Source organism: Amphiura filiformis, chromosome 17 (assembly GCF_039555335.1).
Source record: "Amphiura filiformis chromosome 17, Afil_fr2py, whole genome shotgun sequence".
NCBI classification, from domain to species: Eukaryota; Metazoa; Echinodermata; class Ophiuroidea; order Amphilepidida; family Amphiuridae; genus Amphiura; species Amphiura filiformis.
Genome location: NC_092644.1, coordinates 1,692,347 through 1,705,626, shown reverse-complemented (window position 1 = coordinate 1,705,626; position 13,280 = coordinate 1,692,347). Strand labels below are relative to the sequence as shown.

The window sequence follows — 13,280 nt, the reverse complement described above, 5'->3', positions numbered from 1 at the left end:
ATATGAGATGCCAGAGGAAAATTATCTGCATCAAATGGACCCAGCATATTACCAACGACTTCATAAGATCCAAGGCGAAACAACAGAAGCTCACTAGAAAGCGTCGCTTACAGTGGTTTGGTCATCCGCTCAGAATGGATGTCCCAAGAAAACTCTACCTGTGGAATCCCATCCACAGAGAGAAAAGACCTGGACGCCTTAGGACAACCTGGAAGAGTGTTATTCAAAGGGACTTGGATAGACATGGCACCAGGTGGTCTGTAGAAGAAGCTGGTGCAGAAATGCATGACGCTGTCTGGTAGGTATGTAAAATATCACAACTCCAGTCTATTGGGGTACCCAACTTCAGACGCATGACCCTTGATATTATTGATATTGTGAATTTGGTTTTTATACATTATATTTTATATCCCTATAGCAAAACCTGCTAATAACTCACTTTCACCAAAAACTGTACGCCTATCTCAACAAAATCACATGCAATCACGCTACGGTTTGTATTTTGGTGAAACAGTTTACGAGCTGCAGACGCAGCAAACGCAAACATGTTTTTCAAATGTTATAAATGTGTTATAAACGCGTTATGGTTTTGGTTAAAACATTGGTAAGTGATATTTAAATGTCGGGTTATCATGGTTATATAAAGGTCATTATAAACACTACAACATTTTAAAAATGTTGTCAAAACCCTGGCTGAAATTTGATACACTTTTGATACGTATGAAAAATGTATGAAATAAAAGGCTTTGAATTGGAACCCTCATTTCATACACTTTTATGTATCAAAACTGTATCAAATTAACATTGCATACACATTTTATACATATCAAAAGTGTATCAAATGCCAAGATAATAAAACAAAAAAGTATCAAATGAAATGTATCCTTTCATTTCATACATATTTGATACATAATTATATCAAAAGTGTATCAAATAAGTAACTGTATCAAATCAGGGTTCCAATTTAAACTGTATCAAATTAGCGTTCAAATTTTTATCCTTTCATTTCATACACATTTCATACATAATTATATCAAAAGTGTATCGAATATGTTACTGTATCAAATGAGGGTTCCAATTTAAACTGTATCAAATTTGCGTTCAAATTTTTATCCTTTCATTTCATACATATTTCATACATAATTATATCAAAAGTGTATGAAATATGTAACTATATCAAATCAGCGTTCCAATTTAAACTGTATCAAATTAACATTCAAATTTTTATCCTTTCATTTCATACATATTTCATACATAATTTATATCAAAAGTGTATTGAATATGTTACTGTATCAAATCAGGGTTCCAATTTAAACTGTATCAAATTAACATTCAAATTTTTATCCTTTCATTTCATACACATTTCATACATAATTTATATCAAAAGTGTATCGAATATGTTACTGTATCAAATGAGGGTTCCAATTTAAACTGTATCAAATTTATGTTCAAATTTTTATCCTTTCATTTCATACACATTTCATACATCATTTATATCAAAAGTGTATTGAATATGTTACTGTATCAAATCAGGGTTCCAATTTAAACTGTATCAAATTAACATTCAAATTTTTATCCTTTCATTTCATACACATTTCATACATCATTTATATCAAAAGTGTATCGAATATGTGACTGTATCAAATGAGGGTTCCAATTTAAACTGTATCAAATTAGCATTGAAATTTTTATCCTTTCATTTCATACACATTTCATACATCATTTATATCAAAAGTGTATTGAATATGTTACTGTATCAAATCAGGGTTCCAATTTAAACTGTATCAAATTAACATTCAAATTTTTATCCTTTCATTTCATACACATTTCATACATCATTTATATTAAAAGTGTATCGAATATGTTACTGTATCAAATGAGGGTTCCAATTTAAACTGTATCAAACTAGCGTTGAAATTTTTATCCTTTCATTTCATACACATTTCATACATAATTATATCAAAAGTGTATGAAATATGTAACTGTATCAAATCAGCGTTCCAATTTAAACTATCAAATTAGCGTTCAAATTTTATCCTTTCATTTCATACACATTTCATACATAATTATATCAAAAGTGTACGAAATATGTAACTGTATCAAATCAGGGTTCCAATTTAAACTGTATCAAATTAGCGTTGAAATTTTTATCCTTTCATTTCATACACATTTCATACATAATTTATATCAAAAGTGTATCGAATATGTTACTGTATCAAATCAGCGTTCCAATTTAAACTGTATCAAATTAGCGTTGAAATTTTATCCTTTCATTTCATACACATTTCATACATAATTATATCAAAAGTGTATGAAATATGTAACTGTATCAAATCAGGGTTCCAATTTAAACTGTATCAAATTAGCGTTGACATTTTTATCCTTTCATTTCATACACATTTCATACATAATTTATATCAAAAGTGTATCGAATATGTTACTGTATCAAATCAGCGTTCCAATTTAAACTGTATCAAATTAGCGTTGAAATTTTGATCCTTTCATTTCATACACATTTCATACATAATTATATCAAAAGTGTATCAAATATGTCACTGTATGAAATCAGCGTTCCAATTTAAACTGTATCAAATTAGCATTGAAATTCTTATCCTTTCATTTTATACACATTTTATACATAATTATATCAAAAGTGTATCAAATATGTCACTGTATCAAATCAGCGTTCCAATTCTAATGCTGGCCAGCGGGACGCCCTATTTTTGATACATGCCATTTGATACACTTTTGATATAGTACACTTTTGATACAGTTTTTTATACACTTTTGATAGTTTTTTGATACACTTTTGATACAGTTTTTTATACACTTTTGATACAGTTTTGATACACTTTTGATACAGTTTTTTTATACACTTTTGATACAGTTTTTCAAATTTCAAAATTGGTCCAATCAAGCTCAAATTCAACAAGAATTATCCTTACATGATCTAAACATATTTGCAAACATTAATGACCCCAAAGTGAAGGGGTCAAAGGTCAAATTTTGAAATTAGTCTAATCAAGCTCAAATTCAACACTGCCCTCTACTGCTAATGCTGACCTCTAGCACTTTCCCCCATCACGGAGCAGCTCAATGCACTTTCCCTATCAACGTTCAAAATTACAACATAATAGGATAAATATGTGAGAAAGTCTTGCAAAAAAGAAGCAAAACCCAACCAAAATGGAACATACATACATCAGAGGGCCTGCTTGGAATGCAGTGCTTGTCACTGAAGTTGTTACCCTCAATAAAGAGACAAAAAGGCTACCAATAACATCTACTATGCAGGCATGTGCTATATTCATGCTTAATACATATACATTGCGGCCCTATATATAATATATAGTAAGCTTACCTTATCAGAACAAAGTCAGATATTTCCTCTTTAATCACAGTCCCTGATTACAACTACATTGTAACCTAATGTGCAGTCTACAAGCATGTTTGTATCTTCATCATGATAAATAAAACACCATAATTTGCTCTAAAATACAGTACATTTCCAAATGCAAATCCTGGTGTTAACTGCATACATGCCACATGGGCAAATTTGAAAATGATGAGTCATTATCTGAGACATGTGATCAGTTATTGATACAGTTTTGATACACTACAAAAGGTCAGTTTATGAAAGCCCAATTTGATACACTTTTGATATACCTCTAGCCACCCAAAATAAACTAAGTCCAATTTAATACGCTTTTGATACACTATAGGCAGCCAGAATTTGACCAAGTCCAATTTGATACACTTTTGATATACCTCTAGCCACCAAAAATTAACTAAGTTCAATTTGATACACTTAACATACACTAAAAAACAGGCAAAGTCCAATTTGATACACTTTTGATATACATCTAGCACCAAAAAGTTCACTTTGATACGCTTTACATACACTGAAAAACTGCAAAGTTCAATTTGATACACTTTTGATACACCACAAGCATGGCCAAAATTAACTAAGTTCAAATTCGATACACTTTTGATACATTTTTGATACAGTTAGGTGGTATTTGATACAGTTTTGATACCTTATATTTTCAGTTGATACATTTTCAATACACCCTTTGTATATCAAAACTGTATTAAATTGCTGTTTGATACAGTTTTAATACACTTTGATACACTTTTGATACACCTCTTGCTGTATAGAATTTCTGCTAGGGAATGTTACCCCGGGAATGTTACTTGCAAATTTCTGACAAACAGTCTTGCAAACAGTTGTTCAAACTATTTTGTCAACGCTTAATAATAACACGTTAGAATGTTTTGCAGCATGTTTTCAAAAATGTTTTTTGAATGTTATTAAAACATTTAATACCCTTTATATAACCCGACATTTAAACTTTCTCTTTAAAACAATTTGTGCTTGCTGGAGAGTTAATAAAAGTGAGTCTTTCTAGGCTTTTCCATAGATTTTTTATTATTTAAAATCAGTTTTAATATATCTCGTAAATAAATTAATATTCGCTACAAAAGGTTTTTTTTAAATTAAAATGAATAGGCACTTATGTTTACAGAATGAATAGAAACACAAATGGACTTTGGCACTTCTGCACAGATATGATGGATCAGAGATAATGCCAAATTTGACCCCCACCCCAAAAAAAAAATCATTTAAAAATTATGAAATATGGATTTGGTTTAAAAAGTTTGCATTATATTTCTGACCACTAGCTAGCAACGTCAAACCTGCCATTAATTCTACGTCACCAAAATGTGACTAAGGCACAGCTCATGTCTTCATATGTCGTGAAATGAACACATACACAGTTTTTCATTACATGTATAACATAATACTTTATTTACCTTATTGTACATGTAAGAACAAATGACAAGCAATTTGTCTTATTTTATCTTAGTTTGTCTTTAAGGGGGTACTACACCCCTGGCCAATTTTGTGCCTATTTTTGCATCTTTCTCAAAATTATAGCGCATTGGTGACAGGTAAGATATGTATATTATAGGGCAAGGACTACAACTACTGCACTGAAAATTCAGCAACTCAAGGCAAGTAGTTATTGATTTATTGATCAAATATTGGTTTTCCTCATTTTTGACCGTAACTCCAGAACTGTTGTCTGTGCTGAATTAAAATTTCCAGTGCAGTAGTTGTAGTCCTTGCCCCTATAATATACATATCTTACTTGTCACCAATGCGCTATAATTTTTGAGAAAAATGCAAAAATAGGCACAAAATTGGGCAGGGGTGTAGTACCCCTTGTAGCTCCACCACTACCAGGCACTGTTTGCACATCAACACGAACAAAGGTGCCAAAATCCCTGAAGATCACTGAATAGGCTTTCAACGTGTCACCTCACTGAGCTACACATTGTGTCACTTTTGGACTAAACACTAGTCTTAGCTATTTTAGCACATCCACATCATACACTTATTTTATTAGAGAAAATTCAAATTTTTGATGACCTTTCAGATTGGGTTTTGATGTACAACATGTTGATGGTACAGGGAAGAAACATTCTTTGAAGAAAGCCAAAGATATAATTGACATTGTGGTCTCAAGACGATGGAGAAATACTTTTTGAAAATTCAGGAATGTGTACATGTATTATGATAATACCTCAAATAATTAATGAACAAGAAATACTTTTAAAAAAACAACTCATCATGTGAGTACAGACAGTCGTATGGGCAATGGCTGCCTTATGTTAGATTTTGAAATTGCACTTGCAGAGGAATCCAAAACCTTGGCAAATGTTTATCGCATTACTTTAGGGAAATTTGGACCCATGGGTATACCAAAAGTAAAAAATTCCAGCCAAAATTACCACAAATTGTCTTAATTATTTTGTACAACTTTTTCCCCAAATTTGCCACGGGAAATTTGCAAAATTTTGGTTACAGTAAGGCAAAATTGAGCTATTTTCCGAAAAAAATTAAGAATATTTTGAAAAGGACCCATCCATACATGTACACCACAATTGGCCTAGAAAAAGGGGTCATTGATATACCAAAAGGATGAAAATGCTATCCATGTTTGTGGCACGTCCATGTATGGTCATTTGTACTGAGTACCCCGGTTTCACTAAAGGGCAATGGGTTTGAGATTGCTCATTAGGTAGTTTAAAGCTGCCCCTGGAAACATCTCATGTCCCACTACTCTCAGATTTGATACTTGTTGCACTTACGACTTGCTTGCACTCACATGACGAACTACAGTAATATCCACTGCCAGATTCACACACGTTGCACAGTACACAAACTGGTACTGGATTGGTACTGCACTGGTACTCTAGAGTACAATGTAGTCATAAAGTACAGCTGGGCAGCAGCAGTGTACAGTACCTCTGGGGTCGTCAGCAATAGGAATCTGATAGTGTACAAAGAAAACTATGTTGAAGCTCCAGGTTGACGCTCCTACAAGACTTTTGGAATTGGATCAGCTACATTACGTAATAGAGAAGAATACTAATACTTCAAACAAATTGTGCAACTTTCTTAGTGAAATTTCACAAATTTTGATGAACTTGATTAATTTTTGAAATGTTTAGCCTCCCAATTGTTTAACTTTAAGGGGGTACTACACCCCTGTGGTAAATTTGTGACTATTTTTGTATTTTTCTCAAAAAATAATTACACACTGGTAACAAAAGTTATGTATATTATTGGGGCAAAGAATCATGAAATTTCAGTGACTCAAGACAAGTGGTTCAGTATATATGATAGGAAATGAGGTACATCCTAGCGGTACCTTATTTCTTGTCTTGTCTTGGGTCACTGAAATTCCAGTGTAATAATTGGATTCCTTGCCCTATAATATACATAACTTTTGTTACCACTGTGTTATTAGTTTTTGAGAAAATGCAATAGACACAAATTGATCGAGGGGTGTAGTACCCACTTAACGCTGTGATGTTGTAATTATTTTATCGTTGAATCTTTTTTGCTATCAACTGACTGATCAAAGCAGCCATAATTCTTTTAAGGTTGGTCTGAACCCTGGAATTATGAAAACTTTCAGGCCTCATAACTGCTAAATTATTAGTCTAAAGAATATAAAAGTATACATTTTTAGAATGGAAATGACTTGATGAATTCATCTGTGAGGTCCAATTTGGGCCAAAATGCTCATTTTGGAGAAAATCCCAAAAAACGGGTTTTTTGGCCCAGATCTTTTCATGCAACGTAACAAAAAAATTGTTTGGCCAAAAAAACTAGATAAAAATATCTAGGGACTGTTTTTTCATTTTTTGAATTTTGACCAACTTCACCAAAAATATTTGAAATTTGGGTGAAAATCAGACTTTTTATGATTTTTTGAAAATTTTGCATTTTTGACCATTTTTGGTGCAAATTTCTCAAAGTTGGTCAATTGTTCTAAACATCTATTGTTCAACCGGCGGTCGAGTTTTGATTCCATCCCTAAAAGAGTTATGGAACAGCTACAATATTAGGATACACTACATGTACGTGTGTAGGGCAGATACATGTATACATTGTAATTTTTAAAGGTATTGATTATTGGTTGGAAATCCTGGTATCTACTTTACTTATGAATTAGAAGAACTGGTACACAAAAATCGGCAATGCTGCTACTGCACAGTGGTACTGCACTGGTACTACACTGATACTCCACAGGTACTACACAGTACCAGCCAAGTGCATGTACCTTCTTGGGGACAGTGAACCTGTGCTGTGCAGGCAGCCGCAATATATAGGAATCTGGTAGTGTACTAATTTAGTTTGCATCATTGGTCCTAGACATTACAAATGAATACAGACAACATTATGGTGCCATGTGACGGTGCAGTTACGTCCACGGCAAATTCACTGTGACCTTTCCAGCCATAAACCCGCTTATTGAAGATTAAACCGATATATGCAGTACTAAACCAATATAGTAATCTATTGTTCAATGCAAATTTATTACCACCTGATAATATTAATCCAATGAGCGACCGAATTGTCCGCTACGGACGACTAATCCAATCGATAATGATGCTATTGACATGTACAAGAGGAGCTCCACTGACCGAGTTTTGGGGTATTTTTCACTGGTTTGCAGCTGTTTGCTGTCATTTACTCATCAAGGCGGACCACCGTTATTATAAGGACTATGCCAATTATTTAAAGATTGACATGTAGAGAATAAGCTATACTTGATTGACAGAAAGTACTAAATTTGTACCTATGATGGTTTTATGACACCAATATTCCAAATACGACCAAGCCATGGCTGCCCGATGAAGCAAAATGTGCATTGGAATAACACGTAATTTGGATAGATGGTAGGATTTCTTTTTTTTAAATGTATATGTTTCCCCGTTATTAAAGCTTGTACCGGGTTGAAGATTCAGATATTTGGAAAAGAATAAGTAATTGAAACATAGAGCAAGTACTAAAATCATAGCTTTTATACTTTTTGATATATGATGCTAACTAGTTCATCCCCTATAGCTACAACACAGCGCTACCAGTAGGGTTCAATTACCTATTGTGAGTGCCCCTGTGTTGTGTGCATACATGTAGTTAACAATAACTGCATGATGACCTGTTCCAACAAATCCAGAAACGTGTCAAATTGGGCTATTCCAGTTGATCCATACATCCCCTGTGGAAGACATAACCTATATATGATCTTCCACAGAGGGAGTGAGAATTTCAAATGGGGTTGCCGTTACCTGAATGGGTGACTCCAGTTGAAATCTACACCCCCTGTGGCCTGTGTGGGAAATTAAGGTAATTCCAAAGGTTGTGTATGGATTTTAATTGCAGTGCTTTTTGATGAATAATTAGTTATAAAATGACACCAGGGTTATAGCTACGGTGGCGGCGCCCGGGACTGGCGCTGTCCACCCGGCACAAAAAAAAAATTTAAAAAAAAAAAAAAAATTTAAAAAAAAAAAAAAAATTAAAAAAAAAAAATTTAAAAAAAAAAAAAAAAATTTAAATTTAATTTTTTTTTTTTTTAGTAAATGATTTTTCATCATAAGAAGAGCAAAAAAAATAAAAAATTAGGGGGGTGATACCCCAGAGCTTATTCCCAGATAACTCGCGTTCACTAAAATGATTGTACCCCAAGCCAGCGCTCTAATTGGATAGTAAAATTACCCGGCACTCAACTTGGGCTAGCTATAACCCTGAATGACACACCAAATTTGTTTTATGTACTACCACTGCACATGGTTGACTATATTTTGCCTAGATATACTTTTAATAGGCCGATGAAGTTATGAGAAATAAAGCAATTCACAATAAAATATACACGAATATTTAGTATACCGCATATACATGTACTCAATAGTGCTGAACATACTGAATGGGTACAGTATTCATCTTTATAAGTAAACAGGCAATTGTTCCTTAAATAGTCCTCTCTTTCTCTTTCTATTCTAGTTGAAATCCATACACCACTATGTAAGACTAACCTTAATCGCTTACAAAGGGGTTATACATGTCAAATGGAGGCACCATTCAGGTAACCCCACTTGAAAAAAAGATTCATTTTATGTCTTCCACAGGGGTGTAAGGATTTTAACTGTAATAACCCAATACTTCTGTGCTTTGATTAAGTCACTACAAAAACCTCATTATGTGTCATTGGCCCCTGAACCCGGCCCCTGAACATGTTTAAAGCAAAACCTCCTATTAAACCTGCTGGCAGTATTGTTTTAAGCATGTTCAGAGGCCACAAGTACATAGGTTTTTCCTGCCCAACAACGATTAATTACTCAATTTCACAAATTTTACCATTTTTTGTATAGTCTCTAAATTATGTCTTTTGATATGTCACATTTTGTGAATGTACAACTTTGTACATTAATTTAAAGCAAAGCTGGACATGAACAATATGGGTCTACTCCCGATTCTTGACAAATAGGCCCTACAGTGATTATTTTTGGATAAAAAGATAAATGAAATACATTCCCAACCCTAACCCTTTTGTAGCTGATATGAACATAACTGGCAAATAAAATGATATTTGGCAACGTTTTGGGAAACGAGGGAAACCTGCAATTGTGCATGTTTTCATATGTAATCGATAAATTATATTCAAAAATTTAGCACACTCCAAGTCAGGTATTCTCACATAGTGGCACGCGGCTGGGCAGTGGCGTGGCGTGGTCATCATATTGGGGGGGCACCGACCATGATTGGGGGGCACAAGCCATTTTTGGCCATTTTCCTATGGGAATTTTTAAAAAATTCAGATCGATTGGGGGGCACGTGCTGGTCAGTTGGAACAGATAAATTAATTTAAATTTGCATAAGATCTAATATAAAATGGCATAGCAAATGTGTTAGAGTGCATACATGTAGTTTAAGATTAGACTTTGTACAATCTATTGATCATATCACATCAAACACAAATATCACCATAAAAACAACACAAAATTTGCCCTGATTTTCAAAACAATTGGCCAAATATTAAATTTGAACTTTCATTGCCAGTTATTTTAGGTCCAACTAAAGGATTAGGATTGAGCTTTACATCTTTTATTTGACATGGTAATATTTTCATAATCCCACAAAATTAGCCCTGTATTTGTCTGGGACTGTCGGGAGTGTATGAAATACATTAGATTTAACCCCATGAGAACTACCTGCCGATTGGCCAAAAAGATGTACGTGTTTTCATTATCAATTGCACCAATCAACGACATTGTTAGAATAATTTCACCACACACACAAAACAATTAAAATACTTCTATGGTGACATTTTATCTAAATTGCTATAAATTCATCTTCAAGGTGCAGAATTCAACAGCCTTTTTCCCATGATTTTGCCTTTTTTTTTTAATGTTCACATGTAAAAACACGTTTTGAATTTTGGTACATGTAAATACCTGCTAGAATTGCGCATAGTCTAGCATTCCACTGGTCTCTTTTGAATTTATTATTGGGGTATAGCAGTTCTTGGAATAAAAAAAAAATCTGATTTAATTTTTTTTTTAATAAAAAAAAATCATCAACCCTGCTATCCATTGCCATATCTGGTCACATATGAGATCCCAGTGTTTGAAAAGAATGATTAGAACTACTCATCATCCACCATGAATTTAGGGATTTTCACTCTACGCATGTGAAAGAAGATTGCTGGAAGTTGAGCACTAATGTGTACGTAGCGGTTGCCTCGGCGTCTGTGTCTGTGAGTCACCGGGTCAATTTCATCTATATAACAGCTGCTAGAAGTTGGACAACTATCTGTTACAGAAGATATGATGCGTATCATATTCTTCTCCAAGTACATGCTTATCAAACATACAAGCTCGCCCTTGGTGCTGTCACCATATAAACCAAGCTGCAAAGGCGTGAGACTTTCATATTTTTCCAACGAAAACCGATGGATTGTAACAGCTGTATCCTCATCCGTCTTCCACGTGCCTACATACAAAATGCTTCCAATGCTACACATTTCAAGAAGATTCATAGTCGCAAGACACTCTTCCGCCAGACATTCCCATTTGTTGATAGCAGGGTCATAGCACTGTATGGAACCATGTTTACCTCCTGCAATGTACAGCTTATCACCAACTGTTGTCGCTCTGTGTCCGTATACTGGCTGCACCACAGATGCTACCTCAGTCCACTTGTCCTCTTTGGCATCGTAGCATTCAACCGTCATCGGGCTCTTCTTACCACCAACTGCGTACAATTTACCATCCAGTGATGTCAACGAAAACGAATGTCTTCTGTGTGTCATAGACTGGCATACAGACCATGTGTTGTTGCGAGGGTTATATCTTTGAACAACTCTTACACGCGGGCTTACACGCGTACAATCTCCTCCTGCTACGTATATGAATCCATCCATCTCAGCGATGGCTGCACCTGGTGGAATGACACGCGTATTGCTCGTTGCTATAGCTTCACGTAAATATACAGTGTGTCCCATTTCAAAATGATGCCATATTTGAAGAAATCTTGATGAACCTGTTTGAGGCAACCCGATAAAAGCATCTGTATAGAAACGAAGGGTAGTGCTTCTAAGACCGCCATACTGGCTGACATGCAAATCTGGGCGTTGATGATAGGTTTGTGCATCAGTAACAGCTTTCATTAGATTGCTGTCTTTCTTACTGGAGACATATGGAAGTACATGGTTAGTCAAATCAGTCAGGGGAATCAGTGGATAGCGAACACACTCACACAAAAGTTGTCCAGTGTGCTCTCGTCTTGTATCAAGGTCTGCATTAAGCCACATAATAGCAAGCTTGAAAATCTCATACTCACTTTTAATGTGTGGTAAATTATTGTCTGTGCCCAACAACTGACGAAGATAATCGAATGGAAGCTTAATGTATTGTCCTTCACTATCAGCAGCAAATTCAAGACACATTTGACTTTCAATGTACTTTTGTATTTGCAGTTCTGTGTCGCGCAAAGAAAGGCGAGATATTTCATTCAAGAAATCCGCATAATTAGCAGGCAATAGCGATTCAATTATGAATTTGCAGCTGGTTTCTACTACACCATCTATTTGAAGATATCGGGCTGCTGCTAGTCGTTCACATACATTGTCAATTGAAAGTTGCATATCTCCAGTGTATATAAAATTCAGCAGAGAATCCATGACGTCTGTTGTAAACTGTGATAAATCTACTTTGTCTTCGACATTCTCAATCATAGCGTCATGAGAGAACATTGCCTCAAAGTATTTGCTACACGTCACCAAAACAGACTTGTGACAATGCAGAATTCCATCTGCCATCTTCAATTCTACATCACACAGTTCAGACTGGTTACTACGCTGTACATTTAAAGAAGCGAGATCGTCGACGACATGAGCCATTTTGATGTACAAGTTGTTGCAGCTGGTGCTGGTATCTCGCACAAAATATTAATATCTCGTTTTCTTCTGCAAAAGTGATCCTTTTGATAGAAAACTGGTAAATTGCCTGAGCAGAACTTAGTCGATTCAGTGTCCAATCAATTAGTTACTGAAACTTTGTGCACTTGTTTGGTATCTTTCATCATGTTCATGACTTTAAGCTTAAGCCTACTGAAGCTGACGGTCGGAGTAGCTTCTATTCTAGCTAATGAATTTTGTACCTGTTTGTTTGTGGCACATATGAATGCAGGTTTCCAACATCCGCCGTTCTCGGAAACGTATTAAACTAAATTATTATGATCGGACCATGATCATTGATGTTTATTGTTGACTTTAAATAGAGACAGCTTCACGGCTAAAAACAAACCTGATATGTTGCTCTGATTGGACAATAATAATACCTACGAGCTGTCCCTTATCAAGTGGTCAAAGGTCAAAAAGTTCAAAATAAGTTCGCAATAAATCAGTTCGGGGGCACTG

The 13,280-nt window shown here is 34.7% G+C and overlaps 1 protein-coding gene across 1 annotated transcript; it reads right to left on the bottom strand.

Moving 5' to 3' along the window:
• Positions 1 to 10,598: 10,598 nt before the first annotated feature.
• Positions 10,599 to 12,936, bottom strand: LOC140136779 (kelch-like protein 31). Its single transcript, XM_072158369.1, has one exon. The coding sequence runs from the start codon at positions 12,759 to 12,761 to the stop codon at positions 11,007 to 11,009; it is 1,755 nt and encodes a 584-aa protein (XP_072014470.1). The 5' UTR covers positions 12,762 to 12,936; the 3' UTR covers positions 10,599 to 11,006.
• Between the last annotated feature and the right edge of the window lie 344 nt (positions 12,937 to 13,280).

Coding starts and splice junctions, on each gene's coding strand:
- LOC140136779 (XM_072158369.1), bottom strand. CDS start 12,761: ATGGCTCATGTCGTCGACGATCTCGCTTCTTTAAATGTACAGCGTAGT.